We start from the raw sequence: 25,491 nt of genomic DNA, 5'->3' as shown, positions 1-25,491 counted from the left end.
ACTAGACTGACTAGTGCGATGGCAATAATCTCATTCAGGGCGCATTCAGCCGAACTATTCAAACTGTTTCTTGCTTCATGGAACTGAATTTGAACTTATAGATTCTTTATTTCCCTTGAATTTAACAAGACGCTAAAAAAATAAACCTGTCATGTGATTGTCTGATAATGCCGGTCAATATATAATAAAGAACCTTAGTTTAACCATGAATTTCACAGGAAGGTAGGAATTTAATGTTACCGAGTTGAAATCGTCTAAATGAAAACGAAATGACACGGAGTATATACGTGCATAACATACTTTTTTGCATGCCTAGATGTAATAATGATGGAACAAGATGTAATAATGTTTATGGACGATACCACTTAATGAAGTGATTGATGTATCATCCCATACTTTGGGAAGTCCAATTGGAATCTCACAGGAATGGGTGGATAAGATTAAATCAATTTACTAGAGATGAGATGATGGAACTGAGCTAAGGAAAATGTAAGGAAATGATTATTGATTTCCAAAGGAATAAAACAGATAAACTACAGATTAATATTGCCGGTTGTCAAGTATTTCGAGTGATCTCTTATAAATTGCTTGGTTTATGGATCGATAACGATTTTAAATGGACGACCAACAAAAAATATATCGTAAAAAGGCAACAAAGCGATTACATTTTTTAAAAATTTTAAGAAGGTATATGGAGCACCCATTGACGATCTTTTGTTGTTCTTCTATTGTAAAGTTATTCGATCTGTCCTTGAATACGAAATGCAGATACGGAGTGGTGGACTTACCAAGATGCAAATACACAATATAGAAAGAGTTCAGAGAAGGGCTCTTAATATTATATACCCTGAACATACTGGACATAGCCCAAATAGCTAGTTTAGTTGCAATTTGCAGTTACAGTTCTGAACTGCAACTACCTGAACTTTTCTGAGTTCTGGCCAATTTCGCAAATTAATTAAAAAGCATCCCTAACAAAAGCTAGCTTAAACAAGTCTGGTTTACATAAATGCAACATGCTTCCCAATCCCGGTCATGCGTTAGGGCAACCTTTCTTCTAAGTAATTTTGTAATAATCGGCCATTACGATGTTTCGATGCAGTGTACGGGACTCGTGAATCGTGATAGTAAAATTGACAATGCGGCTATGGGACTGTTTTAAGAACGTCGTCGATGAAATCAGAAAAGGGCCCATGTCCCAGCCCGATGATAATGAAAAACTGACACCAAGCCGATTAAATCCAATTTTAATGTACAGAGAATAATTTGAGCCTATATCATAAGATGTCGGCAACACCACCCAGTAATGTACAAGGTAAATATATAATCTAAAATTTGGGCGGCTTTGTGCCACGACTTTCTCGGAATTGAAATATATATATTTTACACACAGATTGTACACTTCAACACTTCGGTATAATGTATTCCGGATAAATTTCGGTCGCCATTTGGTGGGTTTCAGTACAACGCGTTACGAAGCAGTATATGGTCGAACATTCGCCTGAATCTCGACCAAGGTTGAAGGCCATTACAAATGACGACAAGAATTTATGTGTTTTTTCACTCTGACAACAACTTGTTGACCACCGTTTGTGGCAAGTGCTTACTCCACACATATACTTCCACAAGTGATCTGGCGGCGAACAAAGGGCTGGAACTATAGCCACAGAAACATTATGCTGATTTCAATCCAGTGAGCATGCCATTCACTTGTTTTCCTCAGGTTCGTTTGGGGATCTATTCAAAAAGTTCAGTGTTCAGAGTTCATTATTACGTTCAGCGGTATGTTGAACACAATTCTCGAAGGCAATTTAAAACAAAAATAACCATGCAACCGAGGAGATTTCGGATCGGAAAACTAGACGACTATTCTTAGAAATTTTTCGCGTTTCTAGGAACAAGGCTGTTCCATTTACTGTTCTAAAACAATGTTTAATTTATCATATATGCCTGCGGAAATGCATTTCTATATTTGTTTCGAAATAACATCATATTTACACAGTAATTTTTTCGTAAATAGAATATCTCGGTACGCGCCGATCGTGGATGAAAATCGCCCGTGTAGCCGCGGCTTCAAGCATGGCAGCTATTGCTATTTCACTTGATGAAAATACAGTATCTATCTTTTTTGTTGTTACTTCGAAAAAGATTGAAAAGTTACATAGCTACAACTGGTTGCTCCTTTTCCAAACTGTGATATCGTGCTTACTTCATCATATATATAATGTATTGTATGAAAGCAATGGAGATTTCTGCCATTTTGGTTTAATGCAATATGTTTGTTCTTAGTTAAGGGCCTAATATATAAAATTTGAAATAAATCCCATGGACATGAGTCAAAGTAAGTTTTGACTTTGATTTTGAAACGGTTAATCCATCAACGGTGTAGTAAACGAAGCAAAAATTAATCGAAGACGGACAGTTCATTTCTTTCAGTGAAAATACTTCATTGACAAATCTATTGTATCATTTGCCAGCGTAAATACATATTAATATTTCATAACTGCTACATTTGAAAGTGACAACGGTATGCCGCAAGTGATGTCAACCGCCTACGAAGACAAACCAACAACCAAGCAGTGTCATCTCTACCGAACGATGAACATTCGCATATAAATACGTGATTCAAGCTCCGAAACGAAACTCGGGTGTTGGCGACGAGCATTGGATGAAAGTTTGTACCCACCCAACGAAACACGATTCCCGGAATTAGATTAAAACGGTTACCGTTCCATGCGAAACAACGAATATATACTTTTTTCGTTGAACTCCTGAAGTGAGCACTAACTACAACCTATCACTCCAGATATACCCGGAGCTCAGATACACAAACGCCATTTTTCCACAAGAAACACACATTCAACCTTATCACATGTACACACTGGGAACGAAAGTAGCTCTCATACCTCTGTCTCCTTTTTGTCATTTACACCCACATTCGAGGGGGCCTCCTCCGTAATCCCCCCGCTTTCGGAAGGGCCCTCCTTCGCTTTCGTTTTACTACACGCTTGTTTCTCTAATTCCATTTCTTTAATTCGTCTGCTCCACATTTGATAATTATTTTCGATATTCTCCATAATTTCACAGTGGATTTCCTTCGAAGCACGCCTTCGTTTTCTAAAAATGTCAAACAATCAATAATTAACATTTTGTTTTACCACAACTTACTGAAAGGAGTGTTGCATGTATTTAACAAATAGATTACAATGAAACGTTGTCTGTTCAGTTATAGATACACGGTATGACGTCATATGTGATAAGAACAAAAAAAGTGGCCACGAGCCGCCGGGGCGAGTGAATCTATTTGTTTTATATAATAAAACTGAAAAAAATCCAAAATTAAACCGGTAAAAAGAAAATTGCTGTGACGTCATTCCGTGCGTCTGTCCTCTTATAGATCATGGCTCTCGACCAATGAAATTGCTTGAATTCTTTACGTCATTATATAAAGACTAATACGCGTTTCATCCATACGTAATGACCCTTCCCTTCAACCTTCACTATGAAATACAGAGAGTGAGAGTGTAAAACCCGAAAATTGCAACTTGAAAATCGTATCAAGTCTGGTAAAAACATGATGTAACAATATTGTTTCAACCTTGTGTTGCCAAACTTTTAGCAACATGCTATCATAGTTGTATTAGACTTGTCATAATCCTGTAAGATTGTTCTGGCAAGAATTAAATCAGGGGGCGCGGGTTGTAGGAAGGCTGGATAGCGCTATCCACCGGATAGTGTTTTTTTCATTTGCTTTCAAATCGCCTGTTGTTTGGTATAACTTTGATTAAATTTTATTTTCAGCATTTTTTGAAAGGAATCACTATCCGTTGGATAGCGCTACCAGCTTTACTACATACGGTCCCAGGCTTGTTACAAATAGTTAACAGCCAGTTTACAACAAGCAATGCGAACACAGCTTGTGAACAACCTTAACCCAACCTGTGTCAGTCGTTTGTGTTTCTCGCCTACGAACCTACCTTCGCTTCTTCTTTTTCCCAAGTCGTTTCTTGCCGGGATAACTTCGGTGATGTCCGACGCCAGAGTCGGAGTGTTCCGTGCTCTCTTCATCTTTCGTTGAGCTGTCGCCGTCGCTGTCGTTATTGACGTCATATTCGGTTGACGTCACCCAAACACCAGGTAACAGGCCCGCGCTACGGTAGGATCTGAACAGCGGTGCGACTAGATGCTTGATGAATGTCTCCTGCAGTTGAGCGTCCAATGGAACTTTGCGGTCCATGTAAGGGGAAACAGGGAGGCCCTTGCTTAGTTCATCGTCGCCCTACAAATGAAACACAGACGATACACTGGGCTGCCTTTACAATTATGCTATTCTCAACTTCATGAAATCTCTTTAGACGGCTATGGTTTCACTCTATAGATTATACCAACTCTATTAATGGGAACCTCGAATTGTAATGTTGGGAAGTTTTCTTTTATCCTTCAGGCTGAATCGCTTTTAACGATGGAAATTTGGTTACTTGTCTTCTCTATTCAGATATCAAGTCTGGCAGATTTGCATCGAGTCATGCAAGCCCTTCCAATACTGCTCAAGAACTATAAGAACTTTCATGAAAATTTACGGTCACAACCTTTCTAAATGTAGTCCACATACACATCACATAAACATCGCTTTGATTAACAACGGACATAAAGGACTTAGCCTTCATGATCTAGTGCTCTCAGAATTATGTTGTGCAAATCTACAGAAAGTCAACGGTAAAACCTACAGGGACGATACTTATATACATTATACCTCAATCTTCATTTATAGTCAATTGAACTACCCGATAAACTAAAGCCCCGTTTACACTACAGCCAATTTCTTGGCACGGCACGGCTAAAATGGGTACCCGTGCCCAATTTTATTAGTGTTCAGGCTACCAATACAAAGGCCGGGCACGCGGGTACCCATTTTAGCCGTGTTGTGCCAATAAATCTAGTGTAGTGTAAACGGGGCTTTAAAAGCAATCCCAAACTACGATACTAACCTGTTTATAAAATTCCTCGACGATTCTCTCCGTCCACCTTTGATGTATGTCCTTCTGTTTCGTTGGACCCGAGATATCAGCCATTTTGATGCAGACTTGAGAGGCAAGCAGGCGGTCCGCCTCAAGAGACCAATCTATGCCCGCACCACTCTCAACCTGCAACAAACAATTATAATTCTTTATATTTCTTACACAAAACAATTATATTTTCGCTCTCATTTGGCAACCTTCACCCTTATAATATTTAAAATCAGAGTTTCTCATTCAAACCAGTGTTAAATCAAAACAACTACTCGAGAATGTCCGAGTCAAAGTCCGAAGAAAAAAATTTGTCGACTATTTGCTTCGCGCAAGAATTCAAAAATTATAGAAACCAATTAGGACGCAATGCGTCTCACTTACAATTCGCTGCACTGTTTAGTGCGATAGGATAGTCTTATATTATCCATCCTGCAATTATCATCCCGCAAAAATTATAGTAACTATATCAGGCATTACGTTAAAATTGGCGGGAAAATGAAATCTTCGTATCCTACAGGCTGTCCAACTTAAAATAAATTTTCATCTGTTTTGTTTACGACTCAAACGCTCTATACGTACCTTCGCAGTAAACTCTTGCAAGACATCAAAATGCCTTTTCAGATCTGTGGCCAGCACAGCCTCGATGACCAGGAAACGAAACCTTTTAAAGTCCGCAGTCGTCAGAGATTCCACGTAGTTATATTCAGGACTAGACAGCAGGAGCGAGAACGCTTGGGCCACGTGGTGGTTCTCTAGTACTGAACGATCGTTGTATAGCAGAGCCTGTGTGGAGAATAAAATAACTTGGGTAATAAAAGGTTATGAAAACGCATAACTGAACATATACATAAAAGTACCTGGGGTTGCAATGTTGCAACAACAAACGCATTGGTTCGCCCAGGATGATCGTAGTCGTGCATTGCGGCGGCTGAATACAACGCGAACCTCTCCAGATCCGGGATACAGCTCGTCAGCCTATCATACTGCTCCACGGATTCTGTAGCCTCCTCTGATTGGTCGCCGCTCACCGAATCAGAGTCGCTGTTACGATCTCCGGTATCGAAGGGACAGAAGCCCGCGATGCGTTGTGTGGTAAAGTAATATACTCCATGCAACACGTCCGCTGCGTGGGCACTGTTGTGATCTGGAATGAGTGAGGAAAAATTGTCAGGAAACGTTTACTTACGGGTTTTACTAACCATTCAGAATTACATTCAAATTTATAGTTTGCCCAGGGTCCGATTGTTCAAAGCTAAATTTTAAACCGCTGTTTTAGTTTATGTGCTTTTTATCCACTGTTCGTTTCAAAACTTTATAACACTGTTCGTTATAAAACAAGGGATTAATTGATGTGATGATTTGCGTTAACTGGGTTAAAGCCGGATAGCGCTATCTAGCGGTTTTTTTCAATGCTTTAAAATCCCCTGTTGTTATAGGAATAACTTTGATTAAATCTTAGTATTCCTAAGTTGAGGATCCTCTTTAACAATTGTTAGTTCCAAAGCTGAAATTTTATTGCTTTTCAAGCATTTTTAAAACGGTTGAAAACATCACTATCCGAGGTGGATAGCGCTATCCAGCCTTCGTACAGGAGATTAAGTTGTATTCACAGATTTACCAATATATTTTATGCTTAATCTTTCGGGGTGCAACATAACCCTAGGAGTACGATAAAAGAACAGCTTATCTTTGCTGTTTCTTGTTACACGAACTTATTGAGAAATGACTAAGCTTCTAGGCAAGACCTAGTTATACCTATTTCTTTCAAGTTATTTCTATAAGTAATCCTGCATGGCAAGACTTGTTCAAACGTGCTTTTACTAATAGCTTATTCAACGAAAAAGCAGTATACGTACATGGTATATTTTGGTATCCCGCTTCCAGCGCGGTGAAGTAATTCAGAAACACTTGCTCGCGTATGCGAAATGTTTCAAAGAACCCAGACTTCTTAAATATCTTGAACGCAACCTAAATAAAGTAAATGGCAGGCTTGATATATTTTTTTATTTCCTTTTTAAATCTTGCATTGTTATGATGGCAACATGGTTAGAGAATATCTATGTGCACTACACAAGAATGACAAGATGTGTATACTAAGGCACTTCAGACATGGTATGGTATGGTATGGCATGATATGCATGGTACGGCATTGCGTGGGGTGATGTGGTATGGTATGGTATCGCGTGGTATAGTATGGTATGGTATGGTATGGTGTGGTATGGCATGTGGTAAAAGTATAAAAATAATTATCTTTCCCTCCTATGTAGCTAATTGATGTTCTACTTCTGTTTACAACCCTGTAGTTACCCCACTTACCCCTCGCAAGACGTTCCCGTTCTCCCAGACATCGAAGATGGGGAAATTCCAATTATCAATTTTATCATACAATTTTTCCACCTCATCGCTCTGTTTAATATTTGCCGCTTTTTCCAAAATCTCGTCAACCGTAGGTTTTCGTCCCCCGAAGAAAGACATGGCCGGGAGCGTTAACTCGCTTCCAGACTCACAGGACACGTCGGTTTCCTCCGACGTTGCAGCGTGCGTTTCCGAGCATCCACAAGATTTACAGTTCTCTTGTACCGGCGCCGGCTTTTCTTCGCTTACGTCCGTAAATGCGCCGCTATCCGACGGTATTTTACGAAGTACAGGCGATGATGCGCGGCCCTCGTTCGGTCGCACGCTATCTTGTAGATGTGGCATATTATGAGGAAATGACTTTGCCTAAATAAAGTAATACAAAACAAATTAAAAAATACATATTTACCACAATAACAATATTTCATAATGGCTATTTGCAAAGTGGGAAATCGGAAGAACCCGTGATAATCATCATAGAAGAACCCATGCATTCATAAAAAATAACATTAACTTTAACTAGCGCTTCGACTTTATTATCTTCGTCATTCAAATACGTTATGAAAAGCAAAACGTTGCTACAATGTTAATAGTTACATGCTCGGTTACATGTTTTTTTGAAAGATGATCAACCTGTGTTCTCATGTTCTTCATTCAAATTCTATTCTTTCCGATTCCGCGATTCCACATTTTAAAGATGGCCTGTTAAATTTCCAGGTGATCTTGCAGGAAATCAACGCTCAGAAGGGTTGTCGAAATAGAAACCCATTCTGCGGTATTCAATCGATTATATCTTTGGTTATTCTTTATGAAACTAGTCGAAATTGTATGATTTTGCTTACTTATGAGAACTATAGCTCCGGCATAAATTTGGCTCCAAAATAAAGTATATTTCAAGAGATAATAGAGTTATAGAGACCTTTAGCTTGACGTTTGCGGCAAACGCTTTTAAAAAAAGTTGGTGTTTTACTTCACTATCTTTATATGTGCGGCAATTTCGCTAAATTATACAAACGTTCTACATAAAACTTGGGATGATCAGCAGTAATGTAAGAAAAAAAGGCTATTTCTGATGTATTTAGAAAAGCAGCAAATTCAGCTTTGCCGTATGTGTTTCACGTTCACTGTATGCAGTCGTTCAAGCATTAAATTCAGATAAAGATAGTGGAATTAAAGATAGTGGAATTAAAACACAAACTTTGTTAGCGGTTCGGCGTTTGCCGTAAACGTCAAGCTAAGAGACTGTTTACATTCCGGTTACCCGAGATTCAACGAAGCGTGAGGGGACTTTAAGGTATTGAAATAAGTCTTTATGACACCAAAGAGGCACATGCTATTGTTGTGGTGATTATACGACTTCCAGGATCATGTTATCCGCTCATTTCAATACCTCAAAATCATCCACGCTTCGTTGAATCTCGGGTAACTGCATGAGCTCATGTAAACAGCCCCTAAAGGTCTCTATTAAGTAGTCTCAACCGAGAAATGGAATTTTATTTGACAACTAGTCTCAGGCTTCTCCCACCATTCAGATCACCTGGTTGACACTGGTGGACTACTGACACTCACCTGTCGTAGTTTGGATTGAGGAATGAACGTTGGTGAGCCAGATCGGGGCGACCCAGGGAGATTATGACCGATATTGTTCGGGACGTTTCCATCTCGCTCCACCGACGGCATGCCTGTCGCCGACGTCGTTGTCGTGAAGAAATTCGACATTCGTCGGGTTGGATGAGGTCTGGAACGCTAAATATGGAAGCATAGCAATATAATAGAATGATGAAAAATAGTTCGGATAGTTCGTGTTTTTACTGAAATAAATAAACCGTTACACATGAACTGTGACTTTGTGGGTAATTGAAGACAGAGCGCAGTGAAACACGGATGTGTGTTTTAATGGGGCATCAAAACATTGCAGCGTTTTGTAAAAAAACCCCACTCCAGTTAGATACCAAGCTCAACTTACCCAGCCATCGTCTCTCATATCCGGTTGTTCGCATATCTTTTCATCCGGGACAAAACGGTTCTCGACCAATGGACTCATCGAGTTCACACCACGTGCAAAGCTACTGAAGGTTGGCTGCGCAATCATTGTGCTAATGATTTTCAGCGTGCTTGCGACATTTGCCGGAAGATTCGAGTCTGCTAGTAAGTCGGAAAGCATTCCATGTGCTTCACCGAGCGTTGTGGCATCAATGGTACTCTATAAAGATAAGAGATTCGTCTTATGAATAGATGTATATATATAGACCCGTAATATAGATCGATGTAGGTCACAGAGTTGCAGATTACGAAGACCATTGTCCTCATCGGTCTTGGAACATTGGGTGCCGATGTACTGTAAAGCCTACGGTAGCCTATATGTTGCAGACACTATAAGGAAGAATTAGCTTCAAATGCATGCATGAAGGTGTATAGAATTAGGCGAACAGATTGTAGGACGTCTATTCTAGGAAATTTCTCGCTTATTTTTATTATATATATTTTAATTTAATTCATTTGTCGATTAAAAAGAGTTTACGGCAAGCGCAAGCCTTTCTAGAAATTTTGTTTTAGATTGTTTGCGTTTGCAGCATCAACCTATTCTGGATTAATTAAACGCGTTTTCATAGCGTTCCTGAAAGCTTCCGAAAACGATTTATGCAGTAATAAATCTTCGGGCGACGAAGTGGCAAATTCAATCAATCTGCAAAGTCGATCCCTTGACGCATTTTTGGGTATAACTCAATACCCAACTCTGGGCATCAACAAATATCTCTTTTAATTTTTATACTCAATTCAAATGCAAATGCAGTTTACTATCTAAACATTTCATCAAACCGCCTCTTGAAACACGCAACCAGCGCCTTATCGCTTATCAGGATCTGTTGATTTCAAATTTTTCCAAGGTCATATCCCAGACACTATAAGATCGCCAATGACAATGTACAAAATACAAGGGGGGTTCTGCACAAGTGACCAGCACGACGCTGATACGTGTTTACATATCCCGTCTGAGTATTTTAATTTGAATGTGCGACAGACATGGACATCAATACACAAAACATATGTGAAGAAATCGTGGTCCGTAGTAATCGGGACAGCAGATATGTTAAGCGTATATGTATGTTTACTATTCCCTGCAAAGCTCAACTCGAAATGCGATCCGCGACAACGAAAATGATGGAGGATGTGTCTTCCACCTGAGTGTTTGCGGTCGAAAATCAATATTTTAGCGAATTAAGGTCCTTTGACGAACAGACAAAAATACGAGGTTATTTTCTTTGTTGTGATAAAATTTCACCTCATTAAGCTTTTTTCAAGTCGAATATTATGGCTATATAATGCAGACTATATATATACATACACTGCTATCTATTTGCTAATTGTAGATTTCTGATCCAGGGCAAATATATTTAGGTGAAGGATATCACTGAATGAAAATTAGTCAAACATGAATTAATTTCGTCTTATTCAGTACATATATACGTAGATAAATTCCCTAGGTGGACAAATGAAATAAAAATCGTTCTCACCCCAGGGATTTAATTCATGCGATCTGATTGGACCTACTTTTTTTAAGAGCAAAAAATTTCCTTCCGTGGATTTTAATTGGACGTCCGACTTTTTCCTCATTAAAAAATCGTCGCCGTCATTTTGGCGGCGATGTGCATGTTTACCTATTTTTTTAAGACGGTGTCAAATGAAATGGATTAAATAAGAACATGATGTCGACGTACATATTTTGGGGAGTTTTGGTAACAACAACATTTGGTCCTCGATGTTTAAAAGTTGCCTTGAACAAAAGCAAGCTGTGGTAAATAGTTGTTTAGGAAAGATGTTTTTCGTGTCTCACTGTACCTCTGTCTTTGTATAATTGTGCATTTACATTGTCAATGTCAATCTTAACTCCAATATATATACATCACGTAACAAATATTTATTCTCATAATGTTGAACATGCTCAGAAAGGTAACAAAGAAATGAATGGTAATGACTAATGTCGGTAATTCATCTACCGATCTGTGTCTTATCAAAGGTAGAACTTGAAATCAGGATAAATATCCTGCGGTTAGACGTTGCGTCCACACGATACCGGGGCATGGGAAAATATGGAACTGTAACGCTGCAAGCAGAATGAACATAATTCGAATAATCTTCGCCGTTCGTGAACCGCTAAAGGCCATGTTTTACGGTGCAATTTTTCTTGCAACTTGCAATACAATTCTATTTCTAAGAGATGCAAATTAGTTTTTAAGAGTTTTACAGAAGAAAAGTGCATTTAGTGTAATAAACAAAAGTTTCGTTGTTCCCAAATATACATCTCTCAAAAGTATATATATATATATACATTTGCCTATATATTTGCCTATTTTTTATATTTGCCTATCTAATATCACTATACACATGCAATTAACCTACTGTAAATAGCATCTAATTATTACGTCTAGCGTGTTCAAAATGAAGTTTTTAGCGCAGTTTTGGTTGCCAAATTGGACGAAGAAACAGTCAAACACAGCCATGCGCGACCTAGTTCACAACAAGTTAGGATTTATGCATGCGTAAACGTGCAATAAACAGCGCATTGTTTACTTTGTTTTTGGCCTTTTGTTTTCTTTGACTTTGTCCACAAAGACACTGAAGATGCATATGTTTATCCAGTTAACATCTATAGCAAACCTGTAATTTGGGTCCCCGGTGCATGATGTTCGTACTATATACTACAACTAGCTCTTCTCATTTCGAGGTTTTGGGGGGCGTTTTCCAAAGCAAATTTGTTCGGGCGAATAACATATTTAGTGTGACGTGCTTGACTACAGGCATAGCGAAAATTAATTTCGAAACATTCTCAGTTAACCAATCGTCAGTAAAATCAATCAGCGTGAGGAAAATCACCAAAAACTGACTTCACTGCGTGCAACCATAGACAATCCAAAAGACATCTTTAGTTGTCTTTTGGATTGTCTATATGGTGCAACTCACTGCATTACGTTTGAATGACGGGGTGCAAAACAGCAGAAAAAAGTATGAATTCTTTTCATTTTTTCATTATCAACTACAACATTAGAAACAGTTATCCTCTTTTAACGCTGACCATAGGTTAAATTTTAACCCGCTGTTTTTGTTTATGTATATCTGCACGGGTATTGGTTTCGAAACATCCATTATAATAACTTTATCGGCATTAGCCATTACGGTGAATTTGCTGGGCTAAAATATATGTTTTGCGTAGAACAATTTGCTCAGCTAAAATATATTGTTTGCGTAGGTCCAAAACTAAAAGTAAAAGCATTTTGATATTGGTGCTTTTAGTTTCAACTCAGTCTAAAACCAGATTGAACCAGAAACTGAGAATTCTAAAAGAATTCAGCGTCATAACAAACAATCTGTTGCAAAATTTAAGTTGTAGACTCAAGGTAGGCTAACTGTCTTCTGAACAACGGTTCCAGGTGCTAAAAACTCATTCATTAGTTTGGCCAAAAAATAATTACTTCAACATCTGTATTTGGGAAAAGATTGATTAGGTTTTCAGAATACTAATGAGATTCTTGAGAAATTATTTGAACTTGAGAAATTGTAATGTATGCCCAATTAATATTTCAAAAAGCAAGTAAAAATTAAGAAGGATAATGCTTAGCTAAATTAAAATCAGTAAAGATTTTCAATTTGTGAATAAACTGTTGTAATACAATGAAATGATGGCTCTTAAAAAAACTTGTGGCAATTTCTGCTGATCTTTATTCTAGGGAACCTGGTTCGAGTCCCCTGATTGCAATGATGCCTCTCTTCATTACAAAAGTGACGACAATAAAGGAAGAATATCTGGTAATCAAAAATAAATTCAAACTACCAACTTCTCATCAGAATTGGCCTCTTTCATCAAAAATAGAATACTTATGTTCAATAAAGATCTAACCTAGCCCAGGTAATTCACCCATGAACCTACACACCCGAAAAAATTCAACTTGGAGACCACAATTCAAGTCGAGAAATTGCTCTCAAATTAACCTTTCATAAATATAGCTCATACAATCTAACCATCTCCTAATATTTATCACTGTTATCTGCTTGCACTACTACTCTTCTACTTAATCTGGAAACATTGCAGTTTTTATGAGCTACTATCCAGTAATCAGAATGACTGTTTATATTATGGTCTAATATATCATGCCTCTCCAAAGGTTAAAAACGTTTGTTACAAGCAGAAGTGCATATTTACATTTCGTAATGTAAACATTTCTCTGGAAAGGTCAAATGTGTTTAAAAACATGCAATAAAGCAATCAAGTTACCCCAAACAAAATCTGGTTTATAGTAAATGTGTTTTGGAAATGAACAAAAATTGCAATAAGCGAGAATTTCGTTATCTGAATTTCCAAGCGATTATTCCTACGTGATGATAAATCAGGAGAATTCGCCTCAAAAAAAAACACGGTAGCTGGAGGGTTAACCACTGCGTGGATATAAAGTTTTGCAAATTACTGCCTTTCAGATTAGTTTTGACCACAAATTTAAAAAAGTTGTTTTCGTCAATATAAAACAATGCCGCTCATTTGCCAACAAACTCTGACACATTTGCGTTTTTGAATGCAATCTAATGACCATTACACCGTGAAAAATTAAAAATTCTGATCGATTTTACATGCATTCGAAATTCTCTCTGAACATTCGATTTCCAGTTTCGAATGTTGCAAATGAGTTTCAATATATGAATGCCGCGCAATATAAGCTGTCGCAAAGATATATGAAAAAATAATTGACTTAATGAAATTCAGCCGTTGCGATATAGTCTAGCAAGTCGGCAATCTTTCGTTGTAAAAACTAAGGGTATCACATTGACTTTCAAATCCATAAATGGCCCACTATCTGCTTGTTGGATGTCGCTTGAAAAACCGCGAAAACTCGCGAGCGGTACTCGAAAGAATGTTGCGAGCAGTTCTAATGCATTCGAATGGCTTTCTTTGTGAATTCGACAAGTGAAAAGCGAAATAATTGCAACAAAAGCTTAATGAATGCAATGTTGAGGTGATTAAAACCCAGTGCAAGGTCATTTCGGATTCATAATTCGTCTAATGAATCAAAGCCCTGTTTTGCAAAGTTTTATTTGCTGTGTGCAAACTAATTCTTGCGCTTTCGCCACGCCAGACATAGCAAGATCGATTAAAATTGACAATACATAAAAGTTCTAGCAACGGAAGTCGTGAATGCGATTGCCGTATTCACAATTGAAGTATCGTCGATTTGCCTTTTCCGCACGGCACATGCTACGGCGATTTTACGACATTTAAACCCCAAATCGCGGTTTATCGAATTTTACGTGCCGGGAAAGTTATTTAATTCCAAGGTAAATTGGTCAAAACTATTCTGTGAATTATAATTTGCGACTTTCACACGGCCATCTGCACACAACGGCATTTTTATATTAACGCGTATATGAAATTGAAAAACTTCCATCAAGGGGCTTGCGTTTGCAGGTGAAAAAGACAATAAAATTGCAAATGAGTTTGTGTACAACCGCTACGAATAAGATATAGTATACCCCAAAAATCTTTGTTTTTTACGCTTGTCTGCCTCTCAGCCCTTAAATTGCAACAAATTATGCCCCTAAACACTTATTGACAGCAGGAAAATATGCTATGTATGTTCTAATATCACAGGGTTGGCAAGCAAGATTTCAGCACAGTAGCACTTAGATTTGAGAGTATATTTGATCAAGCCGAAATCCGGCAAATTGTCCCTATAGCGACATTTACTTCGGGCTCCATTCAGAAGATGCATACGAATGATACGAGGCACGATTTTAAACGCGGATGTCTGCATTTGATTTTGAAGCCGTGTCAATTTTCGATACGGCCCGTAATTACACAGTCGAAGGCTCTAGGAGGCTGTGACTATGACTATTACACGGTTTAAAGCGTAAAAAATACCGCATCGCTTTTTTTTCCAAAAGGTTGTGATTTAAATCAATCGATTCAATGCCGATTATATGCCACGATTACACTGAGACGCCATGAATATCTGTTTGAGATCGATTTTAAAACTGTTCAAGAGAGTTTACAGTAGGAAACAAAAAAAAAACACAAAATGATACCTAACGTCTAAGGGGATGCGTAATGTATACAACAAAGGCATAGAGTAGCTTGTCCTTACCTTTGCCTGAAAGTTTAGAACGGGCAGCGAGGTCCTTCTTCGACTGTTAGAATTCGCACTTGAACCACGGCGATTCCTGAAACTGCTTCTGTTAGCGGCCAACGAGACCTTCGCTTCAATTTCAGATGGTTTGTCGGCCATCGGCAAAATAACCAGTCGAGTAAGAAACTCGCCGGCGAAAGCAGCTAAGTTTATAAAAATGTATCTCAATAGGCCGTGGCTTTCTACCGCGAGCGACTTGTCGAATATGTTCGTAATCAAAAGGGAAGTCGCGAATATATATGTCCCCTCGCCTCGGCTCTCTGGCAGAATGTACAACACCGATAAGATTACTACAACAGCTAATGATACATACGCTGTAATGCGATTGGAATCGGTATAGAAGTATTTGAAAATTTGAACCATGATTTCTGTAAGTAGAAAAACAGGCGTTATCCACAGCGATGCCTTGGAATCGAGGTATTTTTGCACGGTGACACTGCACCAGTAAAACAGCGATGCGGTCGTGAGCCCTGGCAGTAGCATTCGACTTGATACTTTGAGCAGCGAGCAACTGGTGAGCAATATTTGTTCGGGTATAGTCGCAAATATTAATCCACAGAGGATACCTGACAACAACACAACCCCCAATTCACGTTGGGTTAGCTTTAAGGAACCCTGATACGGCGATCTTTTGCGCATATCGCCGTCTAATTTGTCCGAGCGGTTTTCTAAAGTTTGGAGTAACATGGTCGCGTATCCATTAGTCGTCGCATTCGTATTGTTTGACTTCAAGTTATTCGAGGCTGTTTTCTCCTTTTCCGGCAACGGCCCATCCATTTTGAACCTCGTTCCCTCTTCCTAAGGCATCCGCTTTAACTGTTCGCCTCTTTAAATTCGAAATCGCTTACATTTCGAAGCCAAATTACTTACAAAATTGCAACTTATTCTCATTCGAAAATTTAAAGCAACAACAATCGCCTTCCATCAGCTTAGGAAAATTTCAACCCGCTATGTTTCACGGTGAGGTATTGCTGACCTATAAAGTGCTACTGGATAGAGCAAATCAAGTTGATACTTCATTTTATAACGATAAAATATTTATCCATCGACTCCATACCGACATATACGTTTCCTGGTTTAATTGAATGAAACCCCAGCCAAAAAAAGGATTTTAAGTTGTGCGTGCTAGAAAGCACGAACATTGGAAGAATATTTCTTTTATGCTTCAATGAATGAAACAAATCGTGAAACTATTTAATAACTTCTTTCATTGCTTTTTAATTCACTCTCATCGTTTTTTATATTCAAACTTCATTCTCGACCGCCAAACTTAACTTTCTGTGAGTGGCGTCGACAAGTATGATGATGTGTCCCCCACAGCCATCCCCCCAAACGGAAAAACACCCATCCTCTTGGAGGATTGATTAAATTGGAGGACTATATTATTACTGTGTTGATATGTTAATTAATATGTTTAAAAGCTTATATTTTGAAAAATAATAATACCATTTCCGTTTGCTTCTTTGTATGATTTTATCATTTACTACACTTTGCGTATTGCATATTTACGTTTGATCACACTTTGACAGATTTTTAACATAGTCATAGTTATTACTTATTACGTCATAATTTGTCGCCCGCACTTTCCTAGGCTAGACAGCTTACGAAGGCACTGCTTTCTGTGGTGACTGTAACTAAAAAAAATTGTTTGACACATAGAGACTGCAACCCATACAGGAACAGCTTAACTAATAAAAAATTACGTTTTAACCCAGCGTAGTAAAACTCGGTCTCTCAAGACAACGAAATACACGTCATCCCAGATGTGTGGTCACACCACTCCGTGAATATTCAAGATGGCGGACGTCATTAAATTTCCGAGTTGAATATTTAAAAAAAAACTAAAACTGAAACATGAAAATGTCAGTAAAAGAGGTTACTAAGTAGTTTTAGTGTAAGTTTTGGGTGGTGTAAGTTCTTTCATTTAGGTCTGAGAACATGATTAAAATACACTTTCAACGTCTTTCAAAATGACTCAAAACGACTTTCAAAAATTACCTTACGATTTGTGCTGGTTATGCAGTAAAGTTCTCAATTTTTTTTCTCTGTTTTTTGTGTTTTACTGAAACAGGCAAACTTTTACTGAAATACTTCTCCAAAATGTTGCCGACAAAAAGCACACAAATCAGGGACCCATTGCGGAATTCACTATGCGTAAGCAATTCTAAATAGTTCCTCAGATAAATGAAGTCTGAAAGTCTGTTGTGAACAAAAGCGATAGCATTGTGTATTATTACTATAAAAATAATGACAAGTTATTGCATTCAACCGTTTCTAATTCTTTGTTCAATGGGATCTAGATCTGATACTTCTCCGTTCTGGGGATTCTGAGGTTAAAAGTGGGCTCAAGCCCCCGCGTGAGGATGAAGATAAATCAAGAGAACACTCACTATTATACCCATGTGGCAAATAAAGGTAAAAAGTCAGTAATGCAAGTTTTTCATGTCTATATGTAGTAAAGTTGATAAGACTGTGTTCCAACTATACGAGTATTTTATAGCGTTCCATGCGCAAGAACGATATTTGTGAAGTTAGTAATAGCGGGAAGATGCTTTAACATTATCGCGTGAGAAACACAACGACATACTGTATACTGTATTTTAGCTAACCTAGGACTTTTAGACATAATTTATAGTTAACAGTTGGTGTGATCAGAAGTTTAACGACTTAAATTGAGATTGAGATATACATGGACACGCAATTTTTTTATTTTATCATGAACGATATCTTGATACTGACCATAATCCATACCTTACCCATAGTTAAAATTGTAATCTGCAATGCCTAGCCTGGCATGGTAAATACGCAGCCGTCTACCCAGGGTCTGCAATGTCAGTGACCGGGGCGGATTTGTCTGATAGCACAGGGAGTGCTAGTTGGTCGTTGGATTAGGAAGTGTTCCCGCCCCTTTGAACCCCACCTAATATCACTGTTTGTTCTAAAATTTTGCGAGGTACGATTTTGTCTGGTGAAGCCATTAGCATCGTCGGGGATGTAATAGAGTCATATGAGATTGGAAAAACGTGCGATGAAACGTCCGATCTTGACGAGGTGACGGTTGTTGCCGATAATGACGTTATCGGTTCGGTTAAACTTGAGGACGACATAAATATATTTGACGTCACTGGTGTGAATGGCGAAGTCATTTCCAAACCTGGAATACTAGACTTTAAGTTTGACGATGTCACAATTATGTCCGGCGAGGTCATTGAAACAATCTGTGACGAATCAGATGACGTCATAACTAAATCAACGTTGACATTTGGAATAACCGTGGCCTCACGCAGTGACGATCCCACCAAATCGTTCCCGTTGACTGGAGCAATAGAAGAGGTGATGGAAAGGCTTGGAGATGCCATTTCATTGGTTAACGACGATCTTTGTGATGTTATGGTTACATTAGAGGGTGACCTAGGTGTTGCTATGGATACAGTAGATGGTGATACGGTGGTCGCCCCGGCGATACTTACCGATTGAATGTGGATATTTGTTGTTTGCAGGTGTTCTTCTAGCGTGTGCGCTGAGGGTGCGTCATTATTCTTTGCGTCCACCAACGATGATGTTATGGCTGGGACGGGTTCTTTTCCAAGCGAATCTGGAGCAAAAAACCTCGGATGTAAAGGCGGACTATTCGACCTAATTTTGCACATGGTATTTTGTAATGGACTTCCCTAAGACAACTAGTCCCATTTGATCGATCTTAATTGGAAAGAGCATGCACACGCAACACCGCGAATAGAAATCCACCTTAAGCATGACGGGGTTGAGCGTCAAGCATGACAGGATTGAGCGGACGATTGCCTCGATTTGAGGGGATAGAGCGATAGGTATGTCCAAGCAATTTGTTTTGGGAACATTCAGCTGCTCCCATGTGATAGACACGAAATCAGAAGATGTGATGCACCGTACATAAGAGGCCAACAATGAGTCATATAACCAGGTTTTACAACATTGTTGACAATCCCTATTTTGCACAAAAGAAAGAGAAAAATCACAAATAACTAATCAACCAACCTTGGACGACCAAAGAGCTGTTCTCCGTACCATCGCAATTCACCACAGGTAGAGCAAGGAACGGCCCAGCAATATCTAATCTGCTGTCACCCTTGGAAAGGAGGAAATACGCAAAACTAACGAATAATGCATTGCTGAAATTTCGTGCTTCATCAGTTACGAGACATTTCAGCTTGTGTTGTTATATGCAAATATGTCGCGTCACACATTACGTCAAATTTTCATGCATAACGATGCACCTTTGCTGTTATCTTGAAATAAGATCATTAGTAAAGAGAATAATGTCTGTTGTTCGCACAATACTTAACCTGCGCATTTTATAGCGGCAAAAATGTATATAAACTTATACCGCATCGATATACCACACAAGCCGAAATATCTCGTCATTGCTATTAAAAGTTCTATACTCTAACTTTTTTTCCGGTTCTTTCATCTTCGACACATATATGTAGGTATCAGAACTGAAAATGCCATTCGGTATAAAATATACCGCAAAGAAACCATGGATTGTTTGAAGGGACAGGGAATGCAAATTTATATTCATTTGCATGCATTTTTCCTCCCCCCATTGATGCTTTGCGGCTCTGACTAGATTCAGTGCCCCACTGGATTGAAAATGGCTAATTAGTTCGGAGACACTTTGTTTTGTTTAATGTAACGTCATATAGATTCCAGTGATAGTCAGCTCGAAATCGAGACTTGGTAGTCGGAGTGAGTATTATTACACCTATGTTGACAAAATTGCCGAAGAATTTCTAGCGTTCAAATTATCACGCAAATTTGGGCTGCCCTGGATTTCTACTTATTTGGATTAAGTATGTCCAAGTTCGTATGATTTGTTCACTACGGTACTGCATTCACAACCGTTAAAAACTTTCCGGTTGGCCGGTACTCAAACCAGTGATTAAGGGTCTCGATAGAAGCCACAAATGCAAGCTGTATTATAAGAAATCAACTCACTTGTTGTTCCAGGAAAGAGGAGCTGGAACTAGAGGGAACGGTGAGAACTTGCACTAATGACGTTGCTTTGTCGCCGCCGTCAAGGGAAGTGCCGATCAAGGACTCGGAGTTTGGAAACAGATTACTCGCTGAAGGCACCATTACGTAAACTTGTCCTAGTTAAATTAAACGGAGGGATGAGAACACAGGCACAGACACAGGATTGTTCAATGCACACACAATCCGTATCAACCTCAATGTGAAATTAAACACGATAATTATGCATATTATGAGATGACTGCCAAACACGATGTTTTCAATCATCTAAAATGTTATACCGAGCTTAAAAAGTGTGCTCGATTGATTCTATAAGTTGGTTCTCCCAATTTTCAGGGTATAATAATCCACCTAAAAAGGCTGAACCGTGACGAGATAACGAACAACGTACCAAAAAATTTTCATCTTTTTAAAAGGCACACTATTAATTTGCAGTATAACTATATACTAATAACCTTTTTTTATCCTTTTACAAAGTAGCGGGCAAAATTCTAGGGTTTCATGCAATCTGATTGGCTGTAGCAGCGGGCGATATCTTACGATATCTGACCATGCAATGGCAAACAATGGCAAACAAATTTTTTGCCCAATATATATATATATATAAAAAAAAAAATTTACCTTGAGCGTCCTGTAAGCTGCCATCTCTTGCCAATTCCATTGAATCATCAGTGCGTATACATATCGTTTTGACCGGTGACGTTTTCGACGCTCGCACCCGTCTCGGTTCGGCACGTTTACGTTTCCTACTTCGGTCATCTTTGCTGGGCATTTTCGGCAGGTTCTCCGGCTGCATGAGAAAATGAAACAGTAGTAGCTCAATTTTGCCTACATTCTCAAAATCAACGAGTTCCTTTTCAGCTTAAAGTAACGCGTGGGTGGAGAATGGTGTCAGCCAAGGGAAGGTGGACGGACAGTCGTACAGAAAACCGCTAATTATCGTTTCTTTTGATAAAGACATGCTTGGTTTAATAATGAAACAAATAAAATTCTACGAAGGTGTTGTGATGCTTAACCTCACCAAATTGGCATAGCATCAATTTCAAGCCCGAATGTAGCTATGTAAGTAATTGGTCTGGAAATCAATCCAATTTAAAGTTGATCATTAATGTGAGTAAACTTGGATTGCACATTTCCGTTTTTCAAAAGCAAAATTTCAAAGGCATTCACAGTTATTCATGGCGTCAAACCGCGTCATATAAAATCATCGCAAATCGACTCGACTACTTGCGTGAGTGTTAGCACGCAAAACAGTCCAGTTCCGCACTAAACTAAACACCGCTTGTCAACTTACTGGCGGTAAACTTTCCAAAGTTCCGGATTCAAGAGCTAACACAGCCTGGTGGATGTGATTTTGTAAGTCTGTTATCGTTGGAAAGAACAGCTTGTTCTGGCGGGCTGGCATACGCTCATCACCACAAAGAAACAAATCCTTTTCCACGAAATTTATCACGCCGTGTTTGACTTGGTAAATATCGGTCACCCCTCGCGCGACAAGTTCGTTGATCTTTTCCACGACTCGGGAGTCGAGCCGGGACGACCCGATGTTGGCTTGCGTGGGAAGGAGGGAAAGGGACTGGTGCGGGAAAATTTCGTCTTCCTCGTTGTGATATTCGTGGGCCAACTCGAGGGGGAACTGCACGTAAAATCTGGTGGGAAATAAAAATTATTTTTACACCCGTACCTAAATTTATTTGTATTCAAGGTTTCACAAAAGGTTTTACTGAATGTTATGAAAATATTTTTTAAACTCAAAAACCTGCATGCGGCATCGCAAACTGTGTGCAAGTATTGTTAGGAAAATGTGTTGTTTTGAAATTCCAAAAATATCGTCTTCAAAGCCCTATGAGAACGATTATATGGAAATCATGATTATAACGGGGTGGGGGATCTACAGGATGTTTAAAGTTTTTGTCAAATAAAGTATATCTGTGTTGATAAATGTATATCAAACGGTGTATCTGTGTTGGCTATTTCACTGAAGACATTTTTCTGGAAAAGAATGTTATTTTCTGTGAAGCCTTTCAATGAAGCCTTAGAAATTTCGCTGTGCTATATCTTCTAAATTTTATAGCATTTCTTAACACAGAATTAAATTTTGCTCATTCCTAAATGCTCTATTCAGCTGTGCTGTTGTAGCTTGTTTATTTCTACTTGCTTAATTCACATAGCTACATACCGTTCTTCTCCCTGGCTCTCGGGACAAGCGACCCTCAACGCTGTCAGCGCCCGTTCTTGTGCCAATCTCAGGCCGGGCGTGCCCTCGTAGCTTTTATCGACCTTGAATTCAGGAAACTTTCGAACCCGCTTGATGTAGATCCGCGCCGGACACGTCGGACGGTGAGCTGGCTTCACAGCTTGACCGTCTTCATTATACTCGACCTTAACCTTGTTGCCTTTCCTCCGAGGACCGTACTGGCATTCCATCACTGTCGCACGACGACCTATATCAATGCAGGATTTGTACATTTCGCTGTGCCTATTTAGGACCGTGGCAAGTGAATGTATATGTATGTACTGTATGTATGTAAAACTTTATTTAAACACGCTAACCTCGTCAACCAAATTACAGTTGTTTTCGAGGTTGTTTTCCGCGAGGGGTGACACACAGAAAAATATCGAATAGCTACATGCATTAATATATACAGGTTTTTTGAGGCCCAGAGTGGCGTGGTCATTCAATATCTGATATATCATTAGAAGTGCCTCATTTTGAGAGCACCTAGTGTCAACTTTGTCCCATCTCAGACTTTTCAGGACATCTATTAATGGGACATCGTAGTTTGCCCCACTTATATCAACGTCAAGAGAACTGGAACGTTTTATATTTTATTTTGGCAACATCGTTTGCGTTGCGGTCGAAATTCACATGCATGCGCGAGGTTTGAGGATGGCGCGGGTAAATATTATAGGTAATTTTTACACAAAATAGTGCAGACTGAAAAAAACACAAAAATTAAGAAAAAACGGCTGAACAATTAATCAAGAAATTTGTTGAATCTTGCCTGAGGTAAAAAGAATACTCGTCATTTTATTATTCTTGCCAGAAGTTAATGAACAGATAGATATATATTGGCATTGTTCACTATTGTTTTTCCAGTCGTTGTTGAAATGGAATGTTAAACTCGTGAACAGAATGTGCTGTTATGCATGGAACAGCTGTTAGACCAAATCATGGCATTTCAAACCAGGAAGTCTTGAAAATTCGTGAGTAAACCAACAGTCAGATTCAAGCTGCTGGGCTAACAGTGAAAGCAGCTTACAATCTGAGAGAAATTCGTGAGTTTAAGGTCAGAGAAGGGCGTCTACAATGACCTAGAGGACCTAATTTTCGAAAATTTTTCACTCAGCGGCAACCCGTGTTGCCTCTTGGATTTCACTATTTTTGCAAATATTTTTAGCTCAAAATCAGGTGTGCAATCACTGCCAAATATCATGTATAAAATTTGCATAGGTGCATGAAAATATTTGTTAAAAATATCTTGGGTGCAGCACTGCCCAACACTGCACTCTGGGAAGTGCCCAGGTGCATACTAACACACTTTTTTGGACAATAAAATATTTGAGCATTGGATCTAAAACAGAAGCATGTTTTAAAGTTGGATGCTAGCTGGAATGTAATATAACCCTACAGCAGTTTTTGACACCATATAACAGTGTGATAACAGGTTATACTGTGTGTGCCACTCTGATATCATGTAACACTTTCTAAAACAGCATTACTTCCCTATGTAATAATTGTTGGTAAAAAATACCATATATTGGGCACAAAGCAAGCTATAAGTGGGTGCTTTATTTCAGGGTAGAATAGAATGGTATTAAAACCTTACCACTATTGAGGAAGGGAATACCATCGTATGGAACATACTGGCTCTTCCACATGAAGCGAACCGATGGCTTTTGTGATGATGGTGACTGTCTGGTCCCCCAAGAACTGTGTGTATGCTCCTTGTGCATGCTCAACAGTTCATCCAGCTCCACCTCATTATGCACATATCCTCTATAGCTATCACCGATTCTTTCACATCCTTTCAGCCGAGCAGCCCATGGAGGAAGGTCTCCCAACTCTTGGTCACATAAATCATCTGATGCGGTTGTCCCAGTAGGGTCATCCATTTGAGTGCTATCATTTAAGACAGAACCATTATCCTCTTGTCTCTCTCTACCCAATACGATGTTTTCCATACTTCCTGCTGTATTAAGCTCATCCTTCTCATTTGAGCTAATAAACCCGTCCAATAAGTTATTCTCGGATGTCGTTCCGAAATCCGTGTTTTCTGTCATAGTGGAAACAATGGGTTCATCATTTGGATTCAATGCATCGCCCTGCCTCAAAGACAATATAGTATTTGAGCTTGCAGTCACAGGAATTTCATAGATTTTTCTATCTAGAGCTGAATCAATAGCGGTATTCTGTACTCCCGTTTGTACAGTATTGGTGCTTTGTTCGGCTTGAATAGTCGCAATATTCGATTGTCTAACTATTCCGGTTTCTTCCAAAACATTGCTATCCGTCTGCAGTTGACTCGAAGCTTTCGCTCCGATGCTCGCTTCTGCTAAAACAACGCTTTTCTCTTCTAAATTTATAGTTGGATGAGTCGGCTCCAAAATGGCTGAATTCGTTTGTTCCTTTGTGTATTCGCCCGAAATCATATCTTCTCGCCGACACACAATCTAGCATTTAAATATGCCGCGATCGTTAGTTTCTCGGCCAAAACGTGAAATCGAGACTCCTTTAGGTTAAAAAATATTTCGAATTTCAAGCCTCGACTGAAGGATCGAATGTTCGCCTCGACTGCGTGTTGTTGCAAAACGGTTACCTGTAAATTACCATTCTTACGGTCGCATAGAACCATGGGGCGGAAACTCTGATCTTGCCGTAGTCCGAGCAAACTGGAGTTAAGTCTAATTTGTCGTGAACAAGGCATTTTCACCGATGAGAAATA

General features: G+C 39.0%; 2 protein-coding genes across 2 annotated transcripts; both read right to left on the bottom strand.

Moving 5' to 3' along the window:
* Positions 1 to 1,230: 1,230 nt before the first annotated feature.
* On the bottom strand, positions 1,231 to 16,488 carry LOC114520863 (cGMP-inhibited 3',5'-cyclic phosphodiesterase A-like). The gene is made up of 11 exons (XM_028541207.1): positions 15,494 to 16,488; positions 9,331 to 9,567; positions 8,934 to 9,110; positions 7,326 to 7,730; positions 6,866 to 6,977; positions 5,867 to 6,153; positions 5,589 to 5,792; positions 4,989 to 5,144; positions 3,978 to 4,279; positions 2,907 to 3,117; positions 1,231 to 1,737 (listed from the first exon to the last, which is right to left on the bottom strand). Exons 1-11 carry the CDS (start codon positions 16,310 to 16,312, stop codon positions 1,720 to 1,722), a joined length of 2,928 nt encoding a protein of 975 aa, XP_028397008.1. The 5' UTR covers positions 16,313 to 16,488; the 3' UTR covers positions 1,231 to 1,719.
* A 1,520-nt stretch (positions 16,489 to 18,008) lies between these two features.
* On the bottom strand, positions 18,009 to 25,342 carry LOC114520943. Its single transcript, XM_028541292.1, has 7 exons — positions 24,376 to 25,342; positions 22,725 to 22,989; positions 21,840 to 22,194; positions 21,167 to 21,335; positions 20,510 to 20,664; positions 19,550 to 19,640; positions 18,009 to 19,130 (listed from the first exon to the last, which is right to left on the bottom strand). Exons 1-7 carry the CDS (start codon positions 25,196 to 25,198, stop codon positions 18,424 to 18,426), a joined length of 2,565 nt encoding a protein of 854 aa, XP_028397093.1. The 5' UTR covers positions 25,199 to 25,342; the 3' UTR covers positions 18,009 to 18,423.
* Between the last annotated feature and the right edge of the window lie 149 nt (positions 25,343 to 25,491).

Source organism: Dendronephthya gigantea, unplaced genomic scaffold (assembly GCF_004324835.1).
Source record: "Dendronephthya gigantea isolate DGI-Jeju-01 unplaced genomic scaffold, DenGig_1.0 000018F, whole genome shotgun sequence".
NCBI classification, from domain to species: Eukaryota; Metazoa; Cnidaria; class Anthozoa; order Malacalcyonacea; family Nephtheidae; genus Dendronephthya; species Dendronephthya gigantea.
Note: the sequence above shows the minus strand (reverse complement) of the source record. Positions and strands in the feature narration are given on the sequence as shown.